Here is a 23,048-nt window from a genome sequence, read left to right on the forward strand (position 1 = left end):
TGACGCGGCGTTATGGTCTGGCTACGCGAGACTGATGCAGGCTAATGCGAATTCTGAGTACACGTGTCCTGTAATTGCTAGACAACCGTGAATGACATGAAAACAGTAAAATTGAAATTCAACAATTTGAAAAAACAAAATACTATTTTCCTTCCAACCCTACAAATGATACTCTAGCTAGCATGCGGCTTGAGCAATCATCACATCAAGTTTTGTGACGGAAACGACAGACATCGACATTTACAGTAACATCATTTCTCTTCACTACTTTTCCTTTCTTCTAAACAGCATCGTCAGTCACGAAATACGGCAGACATCAGAGGTGAGTGTCGACACTACCGTCCGCTCTATCCGCATCCGTATCCTCACACATATCAGCTTCCTTCGTCGGTACCGACTTACGTAGCGGACCATCTCGTACCCGTTTGCGCTCGCTTCCGGCAACTCTGTTACACTGTCGTGTTATTACAGTCGGAGCCGACTGCGTCCGCGTGTCGTCCAAACTCTCGTACGCGTCGTCCGGATTTTCGACACTCGGACTGTAGACCGGATTCGAAAAACCGATGGCAGTCTCTCGATTGTAGCCAGACGAATCCCTAAATACATATACAATTATACCACGTGAATTGGCGATTCATGTGACGGTCAATCGAGAGGTTGTTTACTTCTCGTCGGGTACAATCTCTTTGTTCTCCTTGTTTCCTTTGTTTGTTGTCCGAGCCCGTAGGACAAAAACGAGGATGAGAAGAGCGATGATGAGCACCACACCACCGACAGAACATCCAATAACAATTGCCGACGGTGCACCTGCAATGGACACGAACAGTTACCGGTAAAGGCCGGTTCACATACCCTACGCTGGACTGACGTAATGTAACGTTGACGTAACGTGCGGTAACCTCACGTTGCGAGCGTCGTCTGTGAACCAGGTTAGGATACGCTACGCTACGTTACGTTACGTTGAAATGGGATGGTGTTCTATTTGCACGTGATTTTTCTGACAGATCGGCACGCTATCCCCGACATTCAAGAGAGTCACACGACCAAAAGGTCAGGGTAGATTTAAGTTACGTTACGTTGCGCTGTTTAACGTTGCGGTACGTCACATTACGTTACAATGAGATCTGTAAACCTAAGCGTCATCGAGTCATCAAATACGTACGACAATGTTTCACTCGAATAATGTCTGTGTGGTCGTCTACATTCAGAAGCGTCACATTTCATTCTTACCTGACACTGAATTTGGTGATTGTACGGATCCACACCGACCGGAGGAGGAACATTGAACGGTAACTTGAACAGAAGCGGTGCCGGATAGAGACGGCTGACCGCCATCATAAGCTACCACTGTGAATAGGTATAGGTCGGATGTGCTGTGATCGAGAGACCGACTAAGAATGACGACACCAGATGAAGTCACATTTAGAGGTTGATCAGCGTCTGCCACTGCCAAATCATATGTGACCATAGAATTGGAGCCTGTATGAATGCATAAGAGAGTTGTTACTATACAGAACTTGTGAATACAGTAAAAGTATTGTAAAAGTCAATACCAGAATCTGCATCGGTTGCCGTCACTATGACGATGGTCGTGCCAACGGGATCATCAATAGAGATCGTGCCGGTAAATGTCTCATTCGTAAATTGTGGACGATTGTCATTGGTGTCATTGAGTGAGACGATGACGGCGGTCTCGGCCGTGAGCAAGCGCGTCCCCGCTAGAGATGCAATCACGGTAAGATGAATTTCTTTCACGTTCTCGTAGTCGAGCAGAGATGAGTCGGATACTTGAATGTGGCCATTGTCGGTGATGCCGAATGCCTCGACACGTTTCATTGTCGGTGGTGACCGTTGATCGGTCAGTCTGTATGATACCGCGCCACTCGACTTGTCATTAACGAGAGCTTCCACGCTTAGTACCAAACTGCCATTTGGTAAATTTTCTGATATTTCCGCACGGTATAATCGGTCCATAAAGAAGGGATGAGAGAAGACGACCGCCTCCACCACAACACGAATTGACGTTTCACTAAACAAACGTGCATCTGCGCTATCAAAAGCTTTAATAACGATTTCATAAAACGGAGTCGTTTGGTAGTTCAGCAATTCTCCTCTCGCTAATGTCAAATCAACACCTCCATTCGATTGACTGACAACAAACACACTACTGGCGTTTAGTGGAGTTTGTGAAGACACAGAGTATGAAACAGGACCTCCAACGGAGTCTACGTCTGTAGCTGTGAGAGATAAAAGTCTCCTCCCTCCCGCTGCGTCTTCTCGGACATAGACAGTGTAGCGAGAAAAGGAAAATCGAGGTGGATTGTCGTTCACATCTTGAACGTTTATGGATAAAGAAGCGACAGCAAATGCTCCCGGTATCTGGTCAGTCCTAGCAACAACGCTCACGTCGTAGTCTTTAACTTCTTCGTAGTTGAGTGACTTCGAAACCGTTAATATTCCGGTTGTAGGATTGATGTCAATGGGAAGATGATAAGCGTTGAACAATTCATATTTCACATTACTGACGTTCGTCACTAGCTGCAGAGATGGATTCGTTAAAACAACGGTTCCTTTACGTACATTCTCGTGAAGCGCAGAAGATACCATTAAATGTCTAAATTGAAACCTCTGCGTGACGACGACGGCTGCAGAGTAGCTGCATGACTTGGGCCGTGTTCCCGAGTCCCGTACGTTTACTTGAAAAAAAGCATCATAATAGACTGAGCCACTTCCAGAAGGCTGAGCGAGAGACGACGTAACTGCTACATAGGCCTCGCCATTTCTCTCAATGAGTCTGAAAGGAGACACATTATTGAGGAATGTTGATCTAAAATTGGAAATGTAGGAGCTAAGTTGTCCATCACTTCCATTGTCAGGGTCGACAGCCAGCAGTTTGAATACAATTGTACCCACAGAAACATCATAAGGCAACGAAGTAGCCACACTTGAAGGATTACAAACAGGAGCCGTGTTAGTAGAATGGACGCGAACGTTAATGATGGCTTTATTGTTGCATTGTGGACTTCCTTGATCAGAAGCAACGACAGTCAAACTGTACGCTTCAGCCGTCAGTAACCGCTCAGTTGTTATCTCACCAGACTGAGAATCGATTGAGAAATCTTTATTCCCAATGAGTGAAAATAACACATTGCCGTTGAAAGTGTCGCTACCGTCCAAGTCAGTTGCTGTCAAATTCACAACAGAAGTACCAGGCAAAGCCAATTCAGACACAATAACCGTATTAGGAAATTCACTAAATGTCGGACAATATTGGTTGGGTGGAATCACAGAAATTCGAATTTTGATTGACGCCAAAAGAGAAGGTACGCCGTTATCCGTTGCAGTCAACGTAAAAACGAGTAATGTTCCTTGCCGGTCACTGACCGACTTGGCTGTTTTGACTTGTCCCGTGTTGCGGTCAACTTTGAAGTAGGAATGATCATTGTTGGAGCTGATGATTGTGTAAGTAAGACGACCGTTCTTTCCCGAGTCTTTGTCTGTAGCTGAACGTGTTAAGACGGGAGTTCCCACTAGAGAATCACTAGCCACTGGTACAGTGACGACAGAATGATTACCGAATACCGGTGGGTTGATGTTTGGCCCAGCCAAAATGCTACAATCGCTGCCATCATATTGAACTGCACACAGACACGTATCTGGGCCGATGCAAGTTCCCTGAGTCAAACTGGAACAGTTTCTAACTCCCGAACAGTCAGGCACGTCACACGCTGCACCGCTCCACTTGCTGTCACACGTACATTTGTCCAGTGACAAACAACGACCACGACCTTCACAATATACAATATACAATATATCAGAATTTAGTTATACATAAAACGCTCTCAATATAATAGAGCAGACTGACCCGAACAGAATCGATGTTGCTCGCACGAATAACTGCTGCAATCAGCTCCCATATATCCATAATCACACTGACACAGATCCACTTCGATACACTTGCCGTGACCAGAACAATCATTTCTGCCTGCGCATGACGACTCGCTGCAGTTTCGTCCTTTATAACCTGGAAAACATCTACACACATCCACTCCGTTCTGTGAGACACACAAACCGTTAGAAGAACAATCATTGAGTCGAGGACAGCGGTCAGGAACAGAACAGTCGTCTCGTGTATAACCATTATAGCAACTACAAACTCCAGGAGATGTACAGTCTCCGTTTCCAGAACAATCGTTTAAACTAGTGCAAAGAGGAAGAGCACAACTTCTACCACCCCAACCGACGTCACAGAGACAGACATCAAAACCAACACATGAACCATGACCTATCACATATCACACGGAGATATTTTAGTGTGTCAACAACAAATCATCAGGTACAGTACTGTTACCGCTGCAGTATCCGTTCACTTCACACGAGAAGACGCTGCAGTTGCTTCCTGCCCATCCAACATCACACTTGCACTTGTCATGATCAACACACACTCCATGATCAGAACATTCATTCACATTAAGACACACAGCTCTCTCGTTGCACGTGATCCCTGTGAATCCTGGTGTGCACTCACACACATCTTTGGCCTTGCACAGACCATGTAAAAGACTCGTGCAGTTTTCAACTCCATAGCAAGTTGCTGTAGACAATTCCTGCTTACAACCTGTGATCAATATATCAATTTGTGCTAAATACCTGGAATATCACAGTGAGGTCCGTCCCAACCAAAATGACATTGACAGAAGCCAGACACACACTCACCATTTCTACTACAGTTGGCACATGATCCTACACGTAATACAATCAGTATTGCAAAACAAAATCATAGCACTATCATATAGTTGTGTCATAACTACCTGTACTACAGTCATCTCCATACCAACCAGGCAGACACACACAAGAACCATTGACACAGCGACCTCTGCCAGAACATTGAGTTGGACATCCTGCCAAACAAATCCATTCTCACTGTCTTCGTAAATTAACTGTCAGTGAAAGCCTTTCCTCACCAATCTGGAATGTTTCTTGCTCTGCCAGTGATGTATCATTAGTCACTGCAACGTCAAACACGCACTCGTCAAGCCTCACTCCACTCAGTCCAAGTTGAGAGCACACAGATCGTGCCATCTGCAAAAATATTACAACAACTCTTATAACAAGATTGACTTTAACTTAATAAATATTTTAGTCTCACCTTGACAAGATCAGAATCCAAATCGTTGACACTATAAACAGGAACAAAGTTGGGATCAGTGTACGTAATGTCCAATTTGTCATCCTTGTGGAAGTTGGAGTGATTCCATGACCACGTGCCATTTAAACCAGATCCACTAAATGTCCTATCAATTCGCCCTTAATAAACACAAAAAACAGGTCTGTTAGATTCCTGATGTGTCACACTCTTATCGAAATAAGCCTAACATGATTTGGCAAAGTCAAGTATGCTTGTTCTGTGATATAAAAGTCCATTGGACCCCACCAGATCATTGCTCATATCTCCGTCCATATATCCACACAAACCTTCAGTTGAGCGTTTGAATGAGGCAGTTGGTGAGAATAGTATGTTGATGAATTGACGCTGCATGCCAAAACTGTAACGCACGTCGATGGTCACAGAGACACCACTGGCATACTGAAATGCAATCAGAGCTACACTGCTGCCACTATTGTCATTGCTGCTTTCCATGCTGCCATTACTGAACAGAACAGCTTCAACGTGCACTTGCTCATTATCCAAATCCAACATCAAGCCATTAGTCAAAACAACCAAGACGCCATTGATTCTACACAATTGAACAAGAACATTTAATGACATCTGAAACAGACTAACATTATTCAACTTAACCTAAGAAAAGGTAGATCAGTAGAACTTGCTTGAGTAGGAGTTGTAATAGTGACTACACTAAAACCTGCTTTCACAGCCACAGCTCCAATGAGAGAGGCATGTTGATACTTAAAGAATCGTGTTGACATGCCAAAGTCGTTACGTTTGCTCTTGCAATACCAAAACTCTCCAATATCAAAGAAGTCATAACTAATACCTACAATACATCAAATAATATTAGAAACTAGAACATGTATGGTTGTTCACAATCATACCGTCTAGTGTTTGTAAATGAGGATCTCCACCACCTGGTCGAGGGCGGGCTATGTGACATCCAGATCCTATCCACTGGTCATCACAAACACAATACGGGTGCCCGTCTGCGCTGTTTCCAAATGGAATTGTACAAATGCCGTTATCAGAGCAAACTATCAAATAACAACAATTGACATGAACAGAAAAATTGAAATTGCGCGGAAATGCTCACATGGCCAGGGACTGCAGTCAGGTACATCGCAAAATGGTCCCTTCCAGCCATCAGCACAAACGGGTGGTAATCCTCCTCGTCCTTGCTTTGACTGACAACTACACACACAATCTTGCCAAACTGGTTCCAAACCTTCTGCACAAGCCGGGCATCTAACAACAAAGAATAATATCCAAAGGTATACATATATGTACAGCATGCACTAAAATATTGTATACCATAACATACCTGTCATTGGGACAGCTGCATCCGCTCGGTCCCAGAGTAGCATCTTCACAGTTGTTGCACTTACAAGAGCAATCACAGTGCCCATCCGGTCCAATTACACTGACGCTGCCGTCATTGCAGATGCATCCACACTAATGAACACACATTCACCTCAGGATATCTTGCAAAGCTATGATCAAGTTTCTGTACTTTACCTCACAAGTACCGTTTGCGTTTAAATCAGCCAAACCAAAATCCGAACAGCGACATTTACAACGAATCGTCCCCGTTATATCCTTGTCTTCTATTGTACCGGGAGGACAAGGTTGGACACATGAGCAAGATGGGTTACCGGCACATGCGCAAGCTTGACACAAGTTGATGTTGCCAAAGCTGTGACAAGGGGCATTCCCAGGGCAATTGCAAGCACAAGGTGACGCCTGTTGCAGACACAAGCCCGTAACGATGTCTACGAGCTCTGCTGACTTCCATGGTTGAAGATACTTAGAAGACTTCAGATAGCGGAAGTCTAGAGTGCTCAATGCACCCACCTCTTCGATCCCTGCCAGAATATCTACGCCCAGTTTCTACAAGAATAACAGACTCCAGTAGAATCATCCAGCTTAATACAACTCATTAACTCACTTGATTAAAATGACAGCCGTCCTCGCATTCGGTTGCTTTCCACTGACCCACTAGTTGTGGTCGGAAGTCTGCGCTGAATGAAGAAAACGCAGATGAGGTAACGGAGCTCGTTGTTAATCGGCTATTGATGAAAACAGGAATAATCGTTTCAATATAGTCAGATAGTTTATAGGGAGCAGGCCATTCTATCCCAAATGAAGGCAAAAATGTCGTTGTCAAAGACGCAGATTGACCTCTAGTCTGGCTGGTGGACGTGAATGTTCCTGTAGGCAGTGTCTGATGAGCCTTCATTTCAACCTACCAGGGTCAACCTCACTTAATGCAAGAAACAAATCTAATCAATAACTTGAGTAAACTTACCTTCTTGTTGTACTCAAACCCAATGTTTGTACGCCACTGTATGCCAAAATTCAATGTTCCTGTTGATTCGTATTCATGAGTGAAGGCAAACTGAGCAGAGCTAGCCAGCTACAAAGAAGACACTGACTCTTGAGTGCGTATTATATAAAGAGACCACAAGGAATCTTACTGTGTAAGCAATAGAATATGAGAAGTTGGCAGAAAACAGAAGACGACCGGGTATACAAATTAGACCGATGTCTACACAGAATGATGACAACTGTTGACCAACAGACAAGGCCTCTACTCCTGATGGTCCTTCAACAGTACCAGAACTACACACAAACACGTTTCTGTTACCAAGCACTTAACAGACAGACATCACATGTTATACTCAGTTGAGTCGACGTTGACTTTGGTCTTGGTGCCCATCACTGCTCCGCCTCTAAAGTCAAAGCCAATTTTGGACACAAACGGACTAGTGTGACTGCTTCTCAGAGTCATCGTGACTGTAGGTGAGAATGAAACTTGTAATTTAGCTGTTAATTTACCTACAGAAGAAATCTAAAAATTCACAAAATTTATGCTAAATCTGCAGGTTGGAACACAAGCTGAACACATACTTGTGATTGAATGATCTGATGGAGAAAGAAGGGAGTTCTAACCGTCTTGTTGCACCAAGTCTTTGCAATTTGCTCTTCTTGATCAGTGCTATATTCATCAATTGGACTGATGTCAAGACGGTCCGTATCAGTGGCACCTTCTCCTATCACAACAGGTCCCAACTCTCCACCACCACCAACGACAACACCAAGATCCTCATCTGGTCGACATGCAGGTCTTCCGATACCACTTGTTGGATCCAGTTCAATGTATGTCAGAGTACCGTCTGCAGAGTCAAAGTAGCTCTTAACATAACCAGCTAATGGACCACTTGGACGGCCAACCACAGCATCACCGACAGAGATGTCTAAACTAGAAGGTAAATAGTCTTTGTAGATCAACAAACCCAACGTTCCATCACCACCCAGTCCAGTTATTGATGGAGTAACAGATATGGAAGAGGTTGTCGTGATGTCAGACTTGACTTGTACAGGAGCTCTTGATTGAGTGCAATCAGCTAGAGTTGTGTGAACAAATGTGTGACCACCAGACGAGGTTACAGACTGCACAATTTCTATAAATCCTGAGCTCTGTATGCTTACAATCCCTTCACCGTTGTCAAGTGCAAGAGTAGCAGCCGATTGTTTGGGTAGCACAATCATGTATGTTCCACTGCTATAGTCTCCAACACACTTATAAATTGCAACATTTCTTGGAACAACATATGTAACTGGTGCGCCTTCAAGAGAAGGAGTGTTGGCACTAATGATGTTCTGTAAAGCATCCGGTTCAGGAAGATGCTCTATGGCTGATTTATGAATGAGACTTCTTAGTTGTACTTGTTCAGTGAAGTCAGCATACTTGATGATGTCTTCCAATGATGCAGAAATAGTCTTGATAATTTGGTAAGTACCAATAGACGACACAGCAATAACCTTGTCTAAAATTCCTCCACTTTGAGAGCTCGCCAGAATGCGTCCAGGGACCAATTGTATTGGTGGTTTGGTGAAAAGCAAAGCTTCGTTTGTATCACTACTTGTTGCAGTCATTTTTGCCAGCATTCTGAAAATCACTTGATTTGGCTGAACAACTCTGATATCTGAAAAGAGGTCAACGGAAGAGCGTCGGTCAATGTGAGGTTTACCAGCATGACGTTTCACTGGCTGAAAATTATTAGATGACGGAAATGGAAGGTGACTGGGGACTTTAGCACTGCCTAGACCTTGGCCATAGTCAGGTGTAACTCGACCATATGGGCAGCGATCTTCATCCCAGCTGTGACAAGCACTCTAAGTAAGAACAACTAATAGTTGCAAGCAATAATAAGCTATTTTGCATTATCACAAAGTCATCTATCTTACTGCACTTTGATAATAACAGTTTTCAATGTCGTGACAATGTTGACAAGTTTCATTGCTGCTCATTGGTACAGAGGAATCACACGAAGCATCACAGTCAATATTCTACACATATTAATTACAGCAAAACAAACAATTTGCAAGATACATGCACTATGAATTCTCTACTTTGATTCTGGATGAACACTGACTGCTGATTGCACCAGGAGAATAGCAAGCATAGTAAAACCAGCTGGCACAAAGCTGCTTGTCAGGTTTATCAGACAGACCAGGAATGCACTCTTGTTGTTCATCACACCACCCACAGCCTGGCTGACGACTGCAAGCATAACAAGTTGTGTACAAGTTGCAGTAAGTAGTTGTACAAGCCCGACCCTAATGTTCAAGAAGTTATGCTTGTCCATTACACAAGAAGAGAACGTACAACACTTACTCTCCACCCAACTCTGCAACGGCACTGATTTGGTCCAACACAATTACCATATCCTGAGCAGCTGTTCACATCATTGCAGTAAAATTCACTACAGTCATCACTTCTCCAGCCTCGATTGCACAAGCAAGTTGACGTCTGTCTGTCACATGATCCATGCTGCAAGCAACCATTCGGACAATCATCATCTACACAGTAGACAATAACTATCAATCTACCACTTAGTATACATGTGCTTAGCAGTCTATGCAGTAGTTTGTCAATTCCGCCATGGATTGTCATGGTTCTAGTCTTTAAAACAACTGTGTCCACTTGAAATGTATGTCATACTGGTACTCTCAAATTTAATATCCTTGCTATAAGAGCCCAGATACTATAGAGTACTTGGTAATACGCGAATTGATTCTGGTTATTGAAAGAGTATTCACTGAGCTAACGATCGACACTCACTTGAAGTTTCTTTTTTGCACACGAAAGGTAAAGGCAAAGAGCAATCATGTAATTGCCAGCTGGTTGTGTTGAGTTTGAAGCACTGTTGTGCAGTAACTGCAATTTCATCAAGAGCCCGTGGCATGTAATTAAGAGGAGTACCATCTGTCCATCGCCAGAAGTTATTTTCACCAGCAAGTAGCCCCAACCAAATGCCCGGGCTTGTTAGACCATATGATATTGATGAAACACTGACACTCCTCAAGAAAGAGTCTGCAGATAACGAATGTGTGCTAGTCAACTGAGATCCAAGACCCTGAATCACAAAAGTAAATACAAATATCTATGTAAACTTGATTGCATGCAACAGATGATTGTTACTTGACAGAAAGCATTGGCTGAGTACCAATTTCTAGCCCCGCCGACATACAAATAACATGCATTGTACTCAACCCAGCCAAATGGACAAGCTGTAAACGTAAAGATGACATGATACACTTGTAAAATTGAAGACTAGAAAAGAAGTACCTGATTGGCCATCCCATGGATTGGTGATGTCAATAGGATTAATGTCTACAGCTGCTAAACTAGACACGTCGTTTTTGTCCCTAACTCTTGCCTCTGCTTTGTTCAAGTCTGATGTGCCCCACCAGTTATTTCTAGCATCATGGCGACCTTGTCCTCTATCTCTTCCAGACACAAACTCGTACAAATTGGACGGATTGTAAAACAAATTTCGCAAGTACCGAGGACCAACTCCATCAGCATACAGGCTCCACCGATAGTTGGGCGTTTGTCCAATGTTAAGGTATAGAGTATTGTCTACACACTGCTGCCCACCAACAGACGACTGTGAACCCACAACCCATCTTATAACATGACGACTGGTATCATTGAAAAAAGTATTGTTAACAACATTGGCAGCGACGTTATCAATCGAAAGTGTGTCATATTGAATGCCGGCTGAATTATGACTGATTCTGTTACCAACAATGTGCAATCGAGGCTTCGAGATGTGAGTGCTTCCTAATGCACCGCTATTCAAAGACACATCAACTGTGTGACCTGCTATGTTTTGTTCTATGTCGTTATCAAATAGAGATACGTTATTTTCATAAATACCAGGTTCAAGCTTTAGACGCACTGCTCCTTCCTTGTTTTTCCAAAAAGCATTGTTCTGTATGACAACAATGTCTGCTTTACCAAGCTGGATGGCGAGACCAGCAGGTCGAGGTCCATACCTGCCGTTCATAAACTGTCCGTTTTGTCCTATGAAATTTCGTTGAATATCGAACTTTTTAGAATGAATACTAGATATGCCTTTTCTTGTTGCATTGATATCAATACCATTCCACTTGTTATCAGTCACAAAGGAATTCAGAAGTGTTACGTCAAATCGTTCATAAAACGTCAAACTAGAGTTTATGGCCAACCCGGAGAGTAAATTGCCAGTTAGAGTTAAACCAGTCAAGTAGTGAAACATGTTGCTGAAAACACCTAATTAAAAGAGAGAAAGTCACACAAACTGAGACAAATGAATATATGCGTGCACGCAGAAAACTGTATGCAGCCAGACAAGTGGCACAAGCTGATAAACACACGAGCAACTACCTGAGACACATCTAGCAAATCTACCAAAGCACACAAACACAAAAAGATAAATAACAAATACCATTCACACAGGATACAACACGTAACGCAACATAGCATTTACAAACAAGCTACTCACCTGGCTCACTCTGTACGTACACTAGAAAGAAGTTCTCATCGGGTTCATAAGAATGACCATCGAGATATGCTGAAGCGTACAAACTAATTGTCCCTCCTGCGCCCCCAATGTATGGAAGAGGAATGTTAGATTGAACACGTTTCCATCTGTACAAATATTTTCCATTCACTTTCACATAGGACCTCGTATCCTTAAAGCTAGCAGCCAGTACATGGACAGAGACATAATAGTGTCGTTCTAAAATAATGTGGATATTACAAGTGCGGTAAGCTCCATTCTTCTGCACAGGAACAGGGTTGAATCTCAAATAGAACGACAAAGTTGAATCTATACCCACAAAGTCGTCTGAGCAGATATCAACTATTTGATCGGATGGTATAGGTATGTTCCATCCCCTCTGCAGTACACTGTCTACTGACAGTGATAACCCATGATTAGAATTCTCCTCGCTTCTTAGTCCATCTATAGAGCTGGCAGGCACATTGACCAGTTGAACACCACTACCACCATTCCTTGAAATAAAGCAATCAGACAGTTGAAATGATGGCGAATTTGTCACTGTTATTCCAGTCCATGAACTCTCACTTACGTTGACTTTGGAGAATTGAACTTGCATTCCAACCACTTGCACAGCAGAAGTTCGCTCGCTGTTGGCTATTCCTGCTCTTTCAATTAGTACATTCCTCATAGTCGATATCTCCTGACCACTCCCTGCAAATCGCAATCCACTCCAATGCAGTAAAGGCAAATCCCTGATTGCAGTGGTAATTTCTGAGCCTCTACACCTTGCCACTAGCTGTCCATATGAGCAGTTAGACTGTTGTAAAACATAGTTGGTGCATTGTCTCAATGATGCTTCATTTCCCCTACAAAGTACGTGTCCCAACCAAGCTGGATTACTAGACAATCCAAATGATGGATTTGAGTACAAAGAGGAATAGTAGTAGTAGTCTGCAGAATATCCTAGTTCGTGGCAGACAACTTTATTATTCAAATAATCATGTCTAGCTTGGTAGTCCCATGGGTACAATGAGTATAAGTTCCATGGGTACCATAAGTCCATTGGGTACCATCTCTTTGACTTCTGAACAACACACACAGGTCCCCAACTGCCATTATGAAACAATTCAACTCTACCTTCAAACTGTGTTCGTCCGCCAACTAGTCGAATACGTCCTTCTTCTATTGGACCAAGAAAGCTGTCATCTGTCATTCTAATAGACTCGGCATCAGTCCCATTAGCTATTAATTGCCCCTCTACCAGAATGCCAGTATTATGACTAAATCGCAGTTCAACTCCTGGCTCAATTGTGAGTTTCCTCCCAGGTAACACAGATATATCTCCAGTTACAATATAAGGGCTACCCGATGATGGTACAACTGTGTCTGCCAACACTCGTCCTCTAATGATACTATTGGGACGAATAATATCAGTAGAACGAGAAATAGTTGATGACACAGGAAGACCAAATGCAGATGTTAAATATGGAAAAAACTCTGCTGACGCCAAGCGAGAACAATAACCAAAGTCATGGATTCGATCACGAATTATACTTTCATTTGCAGTTCCCCAATAATTGTAGCTGAAATCAATAGTGTGATTTGTAGAACTCTGCACAGGAAGCTCAACTCCTAACTCAAACAGAGACTCGGGATTATCAAACACATTATGTCTCATCAAGACTTTATCTGACTTTCTAACTACCAAAACAGCAGACCGGTTATCCAATGGTATTGTATCTGCTTCATTGATGTAGTTATTCGCTAATTCATTATTGCAAAAATTGACGGGAATTGAAGAAAAGGTGAAGAAAGCTAGTCTCACTACATACTTGCCACCATTCCACTTGAAAGTGTTGTCTTTTATATTCAGTGTTTCGGCTATTCCCTCAACCAAAAGAGATCCTCCAGTTCGACTGGTATGATAATAAAATTGATTAGCAGTAATTGTACCATACCAGTCACCTTGTTTATCTAGTCTCATTGCTGTGCCATTATTGGCCTTAAATACATTCTGAGTAAAGTTCAATGTGTACTGCAAACCTATTGAAGAATAGGCAACTAAGCCATCATTGTTGTATTCAAACAAATTTTCTGAAACTTCCAATGGACACTTATAGTTTCGATTCTGGCTGCGACTTCCATCTGCAGTGATGTACAGTCCCTCTCTGCTTGAACCTACTATTGTGTTTCCTGACACATGAAGACCACATTTGTCATGATAGTAATAGTAAGGACGTATAAACATTCCCTGAGAATTGTTTACAAGTCGATTACCTACAAACTTCATTGGCTTTCGACCAGACGACTGATAAATCCCCGTGTTTCGGGAATTGACCACAGAACAATTAGAAATGGTCAACAAGCCATAGTGTGATGCAACAGAAATACCATGTCGAATAGAGTCAACAATGGTAACGTTGTGTATCAAAGCGTCATCATAGAGAGAGTACATATAAATACCGCGATTGCTAGAAGTCACAGCACTATTCACAATGTGGACAAACGGTTCTCCAGGAGCAGATAAGAGAGCTTCTACGTGTAAACTAAACCCAGGAGCACCAGTCTTTTTCCCAGTTGTGACCTCTACAAAAATAGCATTACCAGAAGACAGAAATGGATCACTCAATGACCTTCTGTAACCCTGAAATGAGCGCCACAAAGGGCTAGAAGATAATGGTCCATTTCTCAAAGTAAGACGATCATCATTATATAGTCTCATCGTCACCAATCGAACAGAAAGAATTGTGTTAGGAGGACCATAGAGAACAACAGAACAAGTGATTCCAGGTAAATGTTCATCTTGAGACATGCCAATATAAGCTCCATCTTCAGGATCTATCGATATGTTGTGTACATCTGAGCAAATAGGCTGAAAGTCTGTGTTGCCATCCAGGGATGAACTGTAATGATGTACTCGAATGCCATAGCCAGTCACATTATGAACCATTATTGCATCAATGGTCAAATTTTTCCCTCTTGGTCTTCTTACAGATACACCATCTCCCCTGCTGTTCATAACCATCAAACCAGCAATTCTAGCCTCTTCATGCAGAAAACTGACTTCCATTCCTGTAGAAGCACAATCCCTTATTGTTACACCAATTGTCTCTGGAGGTCTAAAGTATGCTTGTATAGCAGGAACAGTCTTGTAGGTCCACTGACCAGCACCAATAATCTCAGTATACCTCAGTCGTGACATGGGAATTTGATGTATTCCATCGACTGACGCAACAGAACTAGTGGGAGCAAAACGAATTCCTGACCAATAATGTCCTAATGGTCGTTGGTATGAATTTGATCTGGAGCAACTAAGACGTGCAATAAGAAGACAGTCTGACTGTGCTGAATAGAAGCCTGTATTAAAGGCACAGCTATTCATTGCAGAGCCATTCATTGCAGAGAAATTTGGACACTCAAAGTTAAGCACAACAGGTGTTCCCAAGATGGGGAACCACTCAATTCTGTCCAAGTAGCCACTGTCATAACCAAGTTGAATGCAAAAACCTGTACCTAATGCAGTAATAGATGTGTAGTCAAGACTTTGAAATGCAAAACAAACTGAGTACCACGTGTCCTGAAATTTTAACTCAAGAATTCCGTTAGCACTTGTGCTATAATACATACCATCTTTGATACGAACAACTGATTCATCATCATCGTAAACATTTGACCTTTGAAAGTGTGTAAATGTAACTGGTTGACTAGGTAAGCCTTCAGTCAGCAGTTGACCTTCAACCAGCATTCCCACATTTGGTTGAAATCTCAACTTAGTGCCTGCCTCAATAGTCAATACAACAGCTGGCAGTACAGTAATATCACGTGTAACAATATACGGACCACCAGATGCTACAAGAGTTACATTTGTTGACAGCTGTCCCCCTAGCTCATTGTTTGCATTAATGAATGGAGTGTTCATCCTCGGATGAGTTGAATTTGCTACATCAGAAAGTAAAGAAGAAAGTAAGAATGGAAAATATCTGGCAACAGCCAAATTGCTACTGTCATCAAAGTCAAATATTCGCTCTTGAATTTTCACTTCATCAGCTGTACCCCACCAGTTCAGTGTAATATTAACTTGATCTAAAGATGAAATACCTTCAACCTGGAGTGAGAGGTCAAATGTAGCATTTGGGTTATGAAACCTGTTGTGATAGGCACTGACAAACATAGTACCCTTAATTTCAAGAACAGCATGCGGAGTCGACTTTCTGGAGTTACTGGGCATTGTAGTTTGCAAAACAGAGCTATCTGATATGTTGTTATTTCTGAATACCACAACAGAATTCAGTTGATAAGAGGAACTAAATGATGTCGAAGTCTGCAGTTTGACGACATACTCTCCTGAATTACGAAGAAACTGGTTTCCATCAATGATGTCCACCAATAGTGGATAATTAGGATTGCTATACTGAGGATAAACATACATGGCTCCAGCACAGCAACCACCATTATTCTCAATAAAAGTATTCCTAAGTATTTTACTGGGCACAGTTCTGTACCTGTGGTTATAATGCAGACCAACCTTGTTTCTTTCAAACAAGTTGTCAGCAATGAGAACATGTCTTCTTGCAGTTGTGTAGGAGTTGGAATCGTATACGTATAATCCTCGATTACTTACAACATCTGCAAACGTTGAATGAGTGATTTCAAGGTTTTGATGAAATTGCACAGGCCAGCTATACATGTTTGGTTGTGACCAATAAATATATGCTCCTCCATTTCGATTTCGCGTAAACTGTGAGTTAGTTACTGAGATATTAGTCTGAGCAGAGATCCTTGCATACAGTCCATGACTGTATCCCTCAATATGCACTTCAGACAGCCGCAATGAACTTAAATCAACAACAATACTAATACCAATACCAAATGCCGTACTGTTGATTACTTTTATGGACGACATAAAGACATCACTAGCTGATCCTCTCAACTGAATGGCATTGCCTTTTGTAGCTAACACACGAGACCTGGTAATGTGTACATCACCCAGAGATCCTGCTAGATGAACTCCTCTTGACAAGCTATTCAAACCAACATTTCCACTGATGAAACTACTGTCAATGTGGACCCTACGAGCATCTATGATACAATGACATTAAATCAATTAATAACTGCATATAAATTAACTACAATTTCATAGTCTTACCCAGTTTGTATGGTGCTATGTAGGCCTGAATATCTCCAGTGAACACATTGCTGGATTTCCGCATGTAGATCAACAACTGATGAGAAGATACAGAGAAATTTGTTGGAACATTAGAAGGTGGACGCCACCAGGCTGCCACATTATCCCCTGATATGCCATCAATAATTCTGATAGTACCACCTCTCCATTTCAAGCGTTGAAAAGAGATAGAAAGTCCATAACCGGGAGACGTTTCAAAACCTCTAATATAATAGTAGCTTCTTTGACTACTGGCTCCAGTGAATGTAACGTAAGATCCATTGCTCCCAACTCTAAAAGAGTAAAATTTGGATCGTATTTGATAGTCCAAAGAATACGTTGGAAGTCTGTCAACAAGTGGAGGCTCAAGCAGTAATGGAATCCTGTCAATATCAATACCAAACTGACCATTGTTGCTAAGGTGGCAACCAACGCACAAAAACCGCCTAGAGCATGAACCACTAATAGCAATAGATGTGTTTTCTATTGTTAGACCAACAAAGTTGACGTCTCCATGAACCGAGTTGAAATGAACTCCAGTCTGTCTGCTCTGTAATATGGTCACATTCATGACTACTGGACTGGCTGTTGTGATGGTCATTGCTGGAACTAACAAATCTGACTGCGATCGACTGCGGACAGCTGTACCAGCATTCATAATCTTGACGTTTTGAAGAACACTACTGCTGTAGTACTTCCAAGCATTACCTTCAATTGTTCCAGTTACGCTGTCATTAGCAAACACAATGCCACCCCAAGAACCTGCACCACAAACAACACCGACATCTTCTGAGTGTCTGCAACTGTTCTTGCTCCAAGCATTGGCACGACACTTTAGCAATGAATTCTCGGTGCCATCACAATGCACATTGTTTAATCCAATAACACCAGACCCTGAACCAAAACGGCGTGTGTACGCTTCAATGGGACTTCCAAATCCAAGTTGTCTACAAACAACCCTTGCATTGTTTATGTTCCAATAATCGTCACATACCGTCCCCCAGTTCTGACCGTTAAACACCTCAACACGACCTTCTCTCGAATTCTTACCTCCCACCAGACGTATGAGTCCTGTGTCGCTACCAACTGTAGCATTATGGTACATAACAATAAGAGATTCCTTTGACCCTTTAGCAATGAGTGTGCCATTGACAATCAGACGAACTCTTGCCTGGAAATTGAGGTTTACACCAGCCTCTATTGTTAGTGTAGTTCCCTTGCTCACTACAAGATCTTTGGTGACAACATATGGTCCATCGATTTGCGTTAGATTGTAATTTGATGAGTAAGTTCCGCCAATTTTTGTCTCAATCGCACTGCACACTATTTGTAGCAATTTTACCATGATGAAATCAGAAACATAGCTAAGGTTACGTTACCTTGACAAAGAAGTACAGCTGCTGCAACCCAAATCAGTTGTAACCTGAAACAGAAACAGGTGCTCGCTCAATCATTGACAATATGCCAACATTTAACCATCAATGGCTATTATACTGTAACAAAACCTGGATATGCTAACGATTATATTCATAGCAGAAATCCACTGCTTGTAATAACAGTTTCCACCTATAGTGATCTATTTAGACCAACTGTATGTGGAACCAGGAAAAGATACCTACCAGGCACTACACGTAAAGCAAATAAGTGTTAGTGAATTACATTACATCTGCCCTAAATTGCATTGTTGTGGATGGTTTCTGTTGTCATTACTGATGCTAAACAAGCAGCCAGTAATAGATGTCCTACCTAATCTTCAATAAAATCCTTGACTAGAAGAATGCCTGTCTAAAATATATGTGTAGACAACCATGACTTTGAAAATGAGAAATTACATTCAATGACCGTACAGTAAGAAATTGTCCAGTGTATGTCAACCTGTTAACGAAAGATGCTCGTGCACCAGCTACAGCTTGAGAATGCAAAGTTGCTTTCTATTACAAGAACGTCAAGTCCGCTAGATGCCATTATCCTTGGTCAAGTAATCAAAATATTGCAGAAGACACTTGGAAATGCTTGGCAATTGGCAACTAATTCTGAAGTCTAACCAAAGTCTCAAATAACATTATAGAATGTTTGCAGAATGTGGTGCGTATGCGTGCGTGTGTGTGCGTGTGTGTGTGTGTGTGTGTGTGTGTGTGTGTGTGTGTGTGTGTGTGTGTGTGTGTGTGTGTGTGTGTGTGTGTGTGTGTGTGTGTGTGTGTGTGTGTGTGTGTGTGTGTGTGTTGTCAACCAATCAGTCTGATGAAGCACTAGAACAAGACCCCACTTCACAATACTTTGACTCATATGACTCCAAACGTCATCTGTGTATGCAGAATCCTTGTAGCACTGTTGGCAGCAAGTGCTGCAGATTATGATAGCTTAGAATAAAGACCAGATATAATTCAATTCCCACATAAACTATTTCAAAAGCACTCAAGATTATTGAATTATCTATTAATTAAGTCTGGCAGTGCTGCATTCAATTTACTACTTTAGATATATATGCCTTGCCAGTTTCTTTGAATACGCCTTAGCAAAATTGTCATACAAAGAAATGTTGGTGTTGACAGAAGAAACTATAACATAAGCTCTTGCTGCACATCTGCACACTAAACCCTAATAACTAAAGAGTATATAATCAATTAACCATCACTTTTCGACAGTGGAGATACCGAATTTCACATCATGATGTCATCCGACAGGTACAGTAGTAGAGTCTACTATCTCTACGCACTATTTGTCTGCATATCAACATGTCAGCCAACATATAATTGCACCGGATGACTAAAACAACCTAAACGATGTCAATCCAGATGTCACACCTCATGCCCATGCGATGTACAGATGTACAAACCACTCTGACTCACACGTACCCAGTAGGCTGTTGCTTTAGCATGTTCTCGCTCTGCGACTCGATGACTAGACGATACCCTGTATAAAAATGAGGTCGGAATGTGACGTAGATCCTGACTCTACAAATAGACTCGACAAACGCAATTTGCTCAACAAATTATAGTAGTGTACGCGTACTTGTAATTTGTAATAGTGATATACATAGATGTGGTCATTGTATAGTCAAGCTAAAGCTTGTGTATAGCAGTCAAAAGCCGTACAGTATACTGAAACTATTGAGACACATTGCCAGCTCGCCGAATAAACACGGATGCGGTCTACCCACCGAGCACCCGTACAAAAAAACGTACCCGTATAACATCACATGCAAGTGCTAGAAAAGAACGCACAAACTATCCTAAACGGTGCAGAGCGTGCTGTCATGGTCAAACAACTTGTTGCCGCTTTTATAGTTTCTATATTTGTACTAAATACTTTAATTAATTAATTAATTATTAACAGAACAAATTACTAGATATTTTGATTCCTAGATATCTAGATAGCGCTACTGCATGGCAAATCTAGAGTGAAAAGCGTCATGATTATGTCGTTGGTAAGTATTTTACCCCTATGCAGCGACCTAGGACTGCCACAAGTCAATGAAATGACTCCCTGAAAATTTACTAGGCTACCAGTACCGTAGGTAAACTAGCTAGATGTATTAAGTAATCTCTATTTATCGGGTTACTTGCAGCGTGTAGTAGGTATCGCAATTAGATGTGTAGCACACTCTAACTAAAACCATCCGAAGAACTAAGAAAGATGGAATACCAAGAAGACTAGAGATCGCGGTCTCACCTAGCGGATGCTTTAGCGCGACGAAACCATACTAACGCATGCATCTTGATATGAAGAACTAACCGGCTGTGTGTTATCTAGAGTCTAACACTCTGCGACAATATGCCCGGATGTCTCAAGATTGTCATTGTGCTGCAAACTAAAAGTCGAGAACTTTATTTAAACTTAATCGTTTACGTATTTAGTATTAGATCCTGTCACTCTGCTAGAGATATTAACTAGTTAATACCGTAATTAGAGTGAGTTGCGTGCAAGGAAGTACGCATGTCTCGTCTATTTGAGCCAAGAACTCTGTCTATAGCCTTTGTATCTGATACTCCGATGCGATGTATACGTTCTATATAGCATCGTAATATCAGATACAAAGGCTATAAACAGAGTTCTTGGCTCAAATGAACGAGACATGCGTACTTCCTTGCACGCAGCATTTCCAAGCAGTTTCAGTCAATTGAAAGTAAGTCTACAGTGGACCAGTGGTGTAGACCTATCTTTAGATGCATGCAGTGGACACCATACTGCAGGAGGCACTCATAGCATTACCTCTATTTAAATCTCTTGTGGCGCACTGTCTTGTGTAGCCTTGACGGAAGCTATAGTCTGTTGACCTAGCCGTGCATGTGGCTGCAAACTGTTAATTCTGCTTCTAGCTGCCGAGTGCTCCCTCCCTTCGCGCAAACACTCTAGATACATACACACACGACCGTCAGTATTTGCCTCGGTTATTTGATTAGATAGGCACGTTTATAATTACCAACTGCTCTACGTACCCATTGCAGGACTTACGCTGATAGATTTGGTGACATATAAATTTATTATTGTATCGAGAAGTTAATTTCAGTAGCAAAGGAAATCCATATAAATAACAAAAATTTGTCTAGTAAATGTCTAGAGCGACATTAGTGTATATTATTAATAGAACCAGGAAAACGAGAGTCACAGCCTACGAATATTTACACCAACTCTACAGCGATGTCTATATATACTTCACGTAACACATGCACAGACACATTACCTCTTCCTAGACAGCCGGTAAACGTCCGGTTCCTGTCGGTTGATTTGACCGACCAAGTTTAGTAGCAAATCTATATAGATGAGGACAAAATACACTGTCGAAGTCGGCAACTATAGTTAGATAAGCCAACGAGAACTGCAAAAAATTTCAAACAAACGCAACTGTCTACGTCATCTAGAGTCATTGCCGCAGATATCTGTCATTTTGTACGTAACTAGGTAAAGATGCCAAATTTGGTTGATATGGGCGTCGCCTTTCTGTTTCGACCCCTAGAGATAGACTGCATGTGCATGCATGCGATATCTTGGTCTTCTATTCCCTAGACTTCCGCATTGTTGCATGCTCTTGAAATAGCAAAATCTTTGTCGTAGGCGCCAATGGCGCGTGCCAAGTATGTTTAGATGGATAACTAGATTATGATATGACGAAGACCATGCAGGGTGTTTCTCTAGCTAACTCTCAACTTGCTTATTAGTCGTGATATTTGAGTTTGCATGCTTCTAGAATCCACGTGTTGTAGACACTGCACCACACTAGTACTATGCCATACCTGTCAATTAATGCAGCAGTGCCAGTGTGTACTTAGGTATACTAGCTAGATTGCAGTGTATAGTTCTTTAGATAAAATATATGGCTTTATTCATAATGTATCCTAAAACGAGCATGCAGTCGTAGAGTGGTGATCGACTCTACAGAAGACATTCAACTAGAGAGGATGCTATAGCTGTGACAGGATCTCAGTATATTTTTCAAATTCTGTGCAGATTGCAACTAATCTATAAACTGATTTTTAGCTGTTTAATTAAACGTGGGAGACGTGAGTTGGTCAATCGCCATGCACACGCACGTTGTCTTATTGGATCCTGTTGCGATTGCCTATAGCTTCTACAACATGCATGACTTCCTCCACATCTCCAAATTTTTGCTATTTACCAAGTACTATGATTTACCTACCAACTACGAACAACCTAATATCTGGCATGCAACGAAACACAAATTAGCATGCTAGTGCTATACCTCTGTTTCACAGTCGTTTCTGTGGACTCAGGAGAGTCGATTCTCAACTGCAAGGACTGTACAGCCTACCACTTCACTTAATTAATTAACTTAATTTGATGACGACGCAAGCGCAAATCAATTGTTGCGACATAGCTCAGCTGCAGTACGAACGCGCAGCTCAATGTGTCGTTCTTG

The 23,048-nt window shown here is 41.9% G+C and overlaps 2 protein-coding genes across 2 annotated transcripts; both read right to left on the bottom strand.

The window, feature by feature from the left end:
- Positions 1–92: 92 nt before the first annotated feature.
- Positions 93–9,412, bottom strand: LOC134192506 (uncharacterized). The gene is made up of 23 exons (XM_062661243.1): positions 9,405–9,412; positions 8,081–9,335; positions 7,843–8,021; positions 7,648–7,792; positions 7,479–7,586; positions 7,119–7,415; positions 6,689–7,060; positions 6,495–6,625; positions 6,267–6,418; positions 6,055–6,207; positions 5,801–5,996; positions 5,435–5,738; positions 5,356–5,371; positions 5,150–5,307; positions 4,965–5,082; positions 4,812–4,901; positions 4,651–4,743; positions 4,352–4,594; positions 3,866–4,285; positions 1,554–3,788; positions 1,231–1,479; positions 666–807; positions 93–596 (listed from the first exon to the last, which is right to left on the bottom strand). The coding sequence occupies exons 1-23, from the start codon at positions 9,410–9,412 to the stop codon at positions 317–319; spliced, it is 7,344 nt and encodes a 2,447-aa protein (XP_062517227.1). The 3' UTR covers positions 93–316.
- A 1,313-nt stretch (positions 9,413–10,725) lies between these two features.
- On the bottom strand, positions 10,726–18,515 carry LOC134192507 (protein bark beetle-like). The gene is made up of 4 exons (XM_062661244.1): positions 17,153–18,515; positions 12,007–17,085; positions 11,839–11,908; positions 10,726–11,764 (listed from the first exon to the last, which is right to left on the bottom strand). The coding sequence occupies exons 1-4, from the start codon at positions 18,513–18,515 to the stop codon at positions 10,726–10,728; spliced, it is 7,551 nt and encodes a 2,516-aa protein (XP_062517228.1).
- Between the last annotated feature and the right edge of the window lie 4,533 nt (positions 18,516–23,048).

Source organism: Corticium candelabrum, chromosome 16 (genome assembly GCF_963422355.1).
Source record: "Corticium candelabrum chromosome 16, ooCorCand1.1, whole genome shotgun sequence".
NCBI lineage: Eukaryota > Metazoa > Porifera > Homoscleromorpha > Homosclerophorida > Plakinidae > Corticium > Corticium candelabrum.

Excerpts from the sequence above, each read along its gene's own strand:
- LOC134192506 (XM_062661243.1), bottom strand. Across the intron at positions 3,789-3,865 it reads GCAACATCGATTCTGTTCGG|GTCGTGGTCGTTGTTTGTCA; the intron begins GTCAGTCTGCTC and ends TATATTGTGAAG. Across the intron at positions 1,480-1,553 it reads GGCAACCGATGCAGATTCTG|GCTCCAATTCTATGGTCACA; the intron begins GTATTGACTTTT and ends GCATTCATACAG.
- LOC134192507 (XM_062661244.1), bottom strand. The coding sequence starts at position 18,515 with ATGGTAAAATTGCTACAAATAGTGTGCAGTGCGATTGAGACAAAAATT. Across the intron at positions 17,086-17,152 it reads CATAGCACCATACAAACTGG|ATGCTCGTAGGGTCCACATT; the intron begins GTAAGACTATGA and ends ATTGTATCATAG. Across the intron at positions 11,909-12,006 it reads GTACGTACAGAGTGAGCCAG|ATTTGCTAGATGTGTCTCAG; the intron begins GTGAGTAGCTTG and ends GTGCTTTGGTAG.